At 54.5% G+C, this 6,840-nt stretch overlaps 1 protein-coding gene across 2 annotated transcripts; it reads right to left on the bottom strand.

Annotated features, from left to right (window-relative positions):
• Positions 1-567: 567 nt before the first annotated feature.
• Positions 568-5,883, bottom strand: RETREG2 (reticulophagy regulator family member 2). Of its 2 annotated transcripts, none has more exons than XM_027513696.1 (9): positions 5,503-5,883; positions 5,120-5,226; positions 4,312-4,342; positions 3,815-3,950; positions 3,321-3,405; positions 2,889-3,032; positions 2,639-2,733; positions 2,331-2,466; positions 568-2,076 (listed from the first exon to the last, which is right to left on the bottom strand). In XM_027513696.1, exons 1-9 carry the CDS (start codon positions 5,769-5,771, stop codon positions 1,454-1,456), a joined length of 1,626 nt encoding a protein of 541 aa, XP_027369497.1. In that variant the 5' UTR covers positions 5,772-5,883; the 3' UTR covers positions 568-1,453. The 2 variants fall into 2 exon arrangements, with proteins under 2 accessions (XP_027369497.1, XP_027369500.1); XM_027513699.1 differs by having other exon boundaries at positions 3,815-3,862; positions 5,503-5,865.
• Positions 5,884-6,840: the final 957 nt, after the last annotated feature.

Here is a 6,840-nt window from a genome sequence, read left to right as displayed (position 1 = left end):
TATGGTGCAGGGGTTCAGTAGGTGAAGATCAAGGGCTCAGTAGTTTTGGCACATGGGCATAGTTGCCCTGCAGCATGTTGGATCTTCCTAGACCAGGGGTCAAACCGGTGTCCCCTGTATTGGCAGGATTCTTAACACTGGATCATGAGGGAAGCCCCTTGGAATCAATTTTAATACAGGTCTAAGTCCTGCTTGTTTGCTTCTATCAGGAGAGACAAATGAGGACTGAGGGAGTTAACCGTCAGTACATAGATAGGTAAGGACTTCTGACAGTAAGTGTTAAGCTTGTGGACAACACTAGAAAACAACTATTGTGGTGCACAGTGGTCTCAAATTTCTGACTGGGAAGCTGAAGCAGTCTCCTCCTGCACATACTTACTTGCACATGCTAAACCTTACTAAGCATATCACAGAGAACTCGGCTAAGGGCAGGTTAGAGCTGTCAGGGTAATTCTTGCTTCTGGCCTTGTTTTGCACCGAAGTAAATTAACAGCCAGGAGCAAATAGGGGACAAGGCAGTAGGGGCAGAGCACAGAGGGAGACAGAGCTCACAGTGAGGCAGGCAGCAGCAGTTCTAACCATCAACACTTTATTTTTCCAGTCAACACCTGCACAGATGTTACTGTCCATTTCCTGACCCTAGTAGGGGGTCCCACCACACTTGGACCATGGCCCAGAGAAACAGATCTTCTTACTCCTCCCTAAGATAAGAAAGCCCCTCACCCCACAAGACAGAGGCCCTGCTCACTACCACAGCGCTGGCGTATGTGCTGTGGGATCCCTGCTCTCATCCTGTATAGGGAAAGGCCAGGATGAACGAGGGCAAGGGTGCAGTGGAGGTTCCACGGGCTACAGTGACTTAAGTGCATTAACTACTGACCCGACCCACCACCCCAGGTTTCATCTGTACCTCCCAGACGGGAGCCTCCCTAAAGCTTAGCTGGGGCCAGCTGGGGAGGAAGAGCTGGTAAAGAGTGGGGATTGAGCTGCTAAGGACAGGACACAGCAGGGAAGTAAAGCGGAGAGGGGCTGGGATAGGAAAGAAAAATGATAAAGTGCCTGAACTAAACAACCGAGTGGGACACGAGGACAGAGCAGCACAGGTCCCTGAGGAAAGGAGGAAAAAGAAAAGGACAGACCGTCAGGGCTTGGGGCATTGTGGAATGAGACTAGAGATGAGGCGGGGAGGCAAGTGGGAAGGACTCCCCTAGCCCTGTTCATAACCACTAAACCCAAATGTAAAATTATTTACAAACTTAAAACAAATCCCAGGTACTGTCCCAGGCCTGGGACGGCAGGCAGGCAGGCAGGCAGGCAGGTGGAGGGTGGACTGGCTCCATCTGATAGCCAGCTTCCCCACATATTGCTCCTCCTCAGGATAGCAGGGAAAGGAGCCAACAGTGACATCCTTAGCCAGGAGGCCCTACTGTGCCTGCAACTCCTTCCCCCAGGCTTATGGCTCTGCCATGGCCTGAGCCTCCTGGTCTGACTGTACCAGAGACGGGGTGTCGGGCCCTAGGGGTGGAGGGGGTGGAGCATCAGGGGGCTCTGGGCATGTCTCTGGACCCAACCCCAGCTCTGCATTTAGCTGCTCCAGCTCCCCCTGATCGAGCAACTCGAAGTCCTCAGTGGTGAGTGCCTCTTCTTCCTCAGGGGCAGGCAGGGGCTGGGGTGAGTCCTGGGGCAGAGATGGGAGTACGGAGGGGGAGGGGACTGGGTCACTTTCGGCAAGGCCAAGTAGGGGCAACAGGGTGCTGGGAGGAGTGGTGAGGTCACCACTCACTGCTTCCGGGCTCAGTGTCTCCACTGGTCCTCCAGGGGAGAGCATCACTCCATCTGTGGGAGACCCTGCCCCATTGAAGTGCGTGTTCACAAAGTGAAGGGGGGATGAGAGCTGAAGCAAGGCTTCCTTGGATGCCGCATCTTCTTCCTCCTCCAAGTCCAGGTCCTGTCGTGAGAGGGCCTGAGGGGGGCCCAGCAGATCTTCGGGAGGGGCCAGGTCTGTCTCCTCTCCCTCCCCTAGCTCCCGACTCAGGGCCTCCTCTGGTTCACTTGGCAGGCTCTGCTGGTCCAAATCTGTGCAGAAAACAAAGGGCCAGGAATGGGCCTGCTGTTCTGAGTAGCCGCAACGGGCCACTCAGTTCAAGGATGAGAACTCAGGACATAGGATACTAGGCCAGGCCTTGGGTGTTAAGGTCTTTCAGGAACTTGGTGTACAACTAGGGGATGAGCTCCCCAAAGAAAACATTTATGAGGGCAACCACCAGAGAGCACAGCCAGCATCCCGACAGGGAACAGGAAGATTAGGAGGGACACAGGACTTCCCATACCCTCCGACACGTCAGTTAGTTGTGGAGTGGTTGCCCGGGAGACAGAGAAGCCACCGCTTTCCAAAATAGAAGCCTCCTCATCTGACAGCTCTGAGTCTGTAATGGCCAAGGCCAGTGCTGTTTTCTTCACATCCACCTGCAAGGGAACCACGATGAACGCAACAGACAAAGGGGTGAGAGAGCCCATTTCCAGGAGCATCCCTGCCCTGCCACTGACTCCCATCCCCTTGAGAGGTGGCTGCTCTAAAGCAGATTCTCCCCCAGCCTTCTACTCAACAGCCCATCGCCCCTGGACCCCTGGACCTCACCACCGGGGAGAAGCCAGCCAGTTCTGCCTCGCTCTCACTCTCTGTCTCCGCCAGTGGCTCATCACCTCCGGGTGGTGCATTCTTCCCCTGCCGCTCTGGAGAACAACAGCAGGGCAGTGACCAAGCAGGAACGGAGGTGGGGGACAAACATAGCCACAGTTCTGGAGAGTATCTAAATCCCAGGGTATTTCACAAGCCTCAAACCAAGGTCCTCCCTGCCTTTCCCTCCTGGGTCATGGGATCCCCTTACTCCTCTTGTCGTGTTTGTGATGCAGGGCATCAGCTTCTGCCTTCATGCTGTAGTCCAGCTGCATGAGGAGTGGCTCCAGGCGCGTGTACATCCTCTGGATCAGTTCATGATACACCACCAGGGGCCATAGCAGGATACTCAGCACTGAGGGTCAGAGAGTCAACTCAGAGCTCCCTATGCCTATTACCTAAGAGCCCTCATTCAACTGATGCCTAAACAGGAAAGGCTGAAGGAGACCAAGCCCCTTCCTGAGGCTGTGCCAACTTCTTCCCACATCCACTGCCCTCCTTCCACTAATCCCACAGCATCCGCCTGAAGATCTCTGTAAATGGGTAAATGGGCAAAGAGAGTGCAACAACCCCCCTTGGGTCAGTCCAAGAAAAGAGGACAAAGAAAGAGCTCTGGAAAGGGCAGGGGCCAGATGCTACTCACAGACAATGTAGGAAATCATAATCCCTGGCACATAGTGTCCCAGCACAGCCAGCACAGCACAGCCAGAGCAGACGCGAGCACAGAACTGCAGAGAAGAGCACAGGGTCTAAGAACAGGGGACTGAGGTATGCGTTCCACTTATCTGGGGAAAGAATTATCATTGCTCCACTGGTGGAAGGAAGGGTATGTCCTCTAAGAACGCAGTGATCCAGTTTAGTCAAGAAGATTCCCAGGATCACTGATTTAGGAAGTTTGCAACTGACATAGCCAAACACCTATAATTCAAACTTGGTCTCTCTTGGCAAGAAATAGTGTCAGGACACCAAAAGCTTACTCTGCCTCTTGTATCAGGCTACTGGCAGTAAGTTTTGCCTCAAGAAGGCCCCAGGCCATATCCTTCGTCTCCATTCAAGGATTGCGAGTCACTCCTTCCCCATCCCCACCTCCATTTCTCCACAGGGTAGAGCACTGTTGTGTGATGAGGGGGAGGTTACCTGAGCTGGATTCTGCCTCTTGTACTGCAGCAGCTCCTGCAGATGAATCTGGAAGGTGAGCCAGCTCTCAGCCAGGTATCTGCACAACTCGGGCACACTGAGCAGGTGCGGCCGGGCTCCTGACCCCGCACCCTCACTGGGGAGACATGATATGACCCCTGGAGGCCTCAGACACCAGCTTCCTAGGCACTCAAATCCCTCTGAGAATGCCCATGAGCTCTGTAGTCTAAGAAAGTGGACAACCCTGCCTCCCAAAAGGAGGCTGTCTGGCTCCTGGGAAATAAAGCCCGGGGCTCCCAACCCTTTGCCCTGAAAACAGCAGGCACACAAACACCTACACAAGAACCCGGGAGCAAACTTGCTACAGTGCATTCACTATCCTGGGGGCTGTGCTTGCAGGAACTCCAAATTGCTCTGCACCATGGCGGTGACACTGGCACCAAAGCAAGACAGGGTTTGGACATTTGTCTGTTCTTCAAGGGGTGGTCTGCACTCACCTGTCAGAGTGTGGCTCCTCTGGGGATGATGCTATAGAGAGGGAAGAGAGACAAGTTACTCAGGGGCAGAGTTCTGGGAAACACTCCCCAAGCCAGAAACAGTTGCCCTTCCTCTGCAGTCCCAAAGTGCTTTCTCCAAATGCCATTTGCAGGAAGTATTACATTGTTACGCTGTTTGCATGTCTCCTTCCTCAGGCTTTACCCTTTTCAACAATAGAAACCCCATCTTATTCACATTCACATGTACATACACCCCAAACAGCTCACACACAACCTGGCACCCAGTTCTCTAAACTGTCTATTAAGTAAACATGTGGACAAGAAAACCCTGGTAAGAATAGTGAAGCCCTACCATAAGCATATGAAGTGTATTCACAAATTCAAGAATATCCTCCTCCTTATGAAACTGGAGATAGAGTGACTTTTATAAGGTCACATACAGGGTAAACGGGAAGCAGGCAATGGAACCCAGGCAATCTGGAAGCGGAGTCTACAATCTTTACTACTACTACTACATACAATAAAGAATGAAGTCAGGAGGAGAAGAGGACGGCAGAGGATGGGATGGTTAGATAGCACCACCACTCAATGTATAAGAATCAGACACGATTTAGCGACTGAACAACCACACAATAACATGAATTTTGAGAAAGGGGAAATTTATTTCCCATCTGGGGAAGTAAGCAGTCATGCTTTGGGAGGCAGGTGGCCTGCGGTTCATGCGTCTCACCATTCAACCCAAGCCGGGTGGGTCAGGCACAAAACAAGTGCTCACTGGGGCTTGCTGAATGAATCAAGTCACACTCACCAGAGATGTCAGGGAGAAAGCGAGGCTGCCACAAATCCAGCAGAAAATAGGCCAAAAGTGAGATGCTGAGTAGGAAGAAGGGCCGTAGGGAGGACGAAGACAGCAACCTTAGGGAGAAACAGGCACTCAGCGGTGAGTGAGAGAGGCCCCTACACCCATCGCGAAAGGCCCACTGATGGGGGGAATGGGAACCTCCAGGCCGAATTCGACACCCGAAGACAGAGGAAAGGGGCAACCCAGGCTGACAACGATCTTTAAACCCCAGGAGGTGGACCAGCCCTCCAGGACAAGCGTCTTCCCCAGAAAGGGGAATGGTACTCTGCGCTCGCCCGCCCCCGCTCTCCCGCGCTGCCCGGCCCCGCCCCCTCCTCCCTGGCCGTTACCAGAAGAGGCCGTTGAGCGCGGCCGCCGTGACTAGGCTGTGCAGCGGCTTCTCCCACACCAGCAGCCGCTGCGCTGCGGCCAACACCGCCTCCCAGCCGCGGAGCCGCAGCCACAGCGTCGTGGCGAGGCGTCCTACCGCCTCGGCCGTGGCCGCCTCCTCCTCCGCCTCGCCGGTGGCCTCACCCATGCCCAGGCCCAGGCCCAGGGTCAGGCCCAGCCCCGGGCCCCCACCAGTGCCGGTGTTGCCACCAACACCGCCACTCGCCATAGCCCCGCCGCAGCCGCCGCCCGAGCCCGCGAGGAGCCAGGGCTGCGCGGCCGCCGCCTGGGGCGCGTCAGGCGGAAGGGGGCGCACACCGCGGAGAGGGCCGCCCAGGCCGCGGACGGGCGTCACGTGACGGCGGAGCGACGAGCCCGGCACGTGATGTGCCCTAACCGCCGGGATAGGGTGACCGGCGCCTGCGCGCAGGGGGTTGCCGGTGACCCTGCTCCTACGCAGGTGTGTGTTTTGGCGGCGCTGGGCGGTGTCTCCCTCTTCCTAGAGGGGCTGTAGCTCCGCTTTTGCCCACCCCAGCCAATTTTCTTCCCACTGTGTGGGCAGGGCGGCTAGGGAGGCCGGTCCTGGCCTGGATTGCTGGTGTGAGGCGGCCCCAAGTGGCAGGAAGTCAGCTTCCAGATGACCCCGTGGGATCTTTCTGCTCTGGTTAGGGCGGCGGCCGTCCCTTTACTCAACCCTCGCCGTACTGGTCCTCCCAGTTCCTTCCCCTCAGCAAATAAACAAACACCAGCGCGTGACTCGATCGACTCAAAAACAGAAAAGTTGTTTCCGTCTCAACTTTCTGTAAACTCTCCCTCCTTTCACGCATCGGAACTCCTTCAAATACTTAAGCGAGATATTGGGGTCTCGAAGTCTAAAACTCTGTTTAGGTGCTATTTACTCTTGGCGGGGGCGTTAACACCATTTATTGAGGCTTACAACGTAACAAGCATGTTGTTAACGTATTCCCTCAACAACATTTAATCTCGGCAATAATCCTACAAAAGTTACAGCCAAAAATCAGTGCCTTTGCTACTTTGTACACAATTCACCAGTTAAAATTTGTGTACTCTTGCTGACTTTATTTTTTAAATGTATATTGTTCTGTGTGTGCATACATCTCCCCTTTAAAAGAAAACAATTGCGAGCAACTCCCTGTCCCGAGTCTTTATTTACATTTATATCTACACCGGCACGAAAAGGTCAGCCGGGCTCGCTCGTCCTCAAGTGTGCCACGGTCCCCTAGGAATTGTCCCGATTTCTCAGACACGCTGGGGCTCAGCGATATCAGGAATTCTAG

Source organism: Bos indicus x Bos taurus, chromosome 2 (assembly GCF_003369695.1).
Source record: "Bos indicus x Bos taurus breed Angus x Brahman F1 hybrid chromosome 2, Bos_hybrid_MaternalHap_v2.0, whole genome shotgun sequence".
NCBI lineage: Eukaryota > Metazoa > Chordata > Mammalia > Artiodactyla > Bovidae > Bos > Bos indicus x Bos taurus.
This window is presented reverse-complemented; position numbering and strand designations above follow the sequence as displayed.

Bases quoted from the DNA above. Each gene is read 5' to 3' on its own strand.
- RETREG2 (XM_027513696.1), bottom strand. From the start codon at position 5,771: ATGGCGAGTGGCGGTGTTGGTGGCAACACCGGCACTGGTGGGGGCCCG. The intron at 5,227-5,502 runs GTAACGGCCAGG...TTTCTCCCTAAG, and splicing joins GCGCTCAACGGCCTCTTCTG to GTTGCTGTCTTCGTCCTCCC. The intron at 2,077-2,330 runs GTATGGGAAGTC...TTTTCTGCACAG, and splicing joins ACTAACTGACGTGTCGGAGG to ATTTGGACCAGCAGAGCCTG.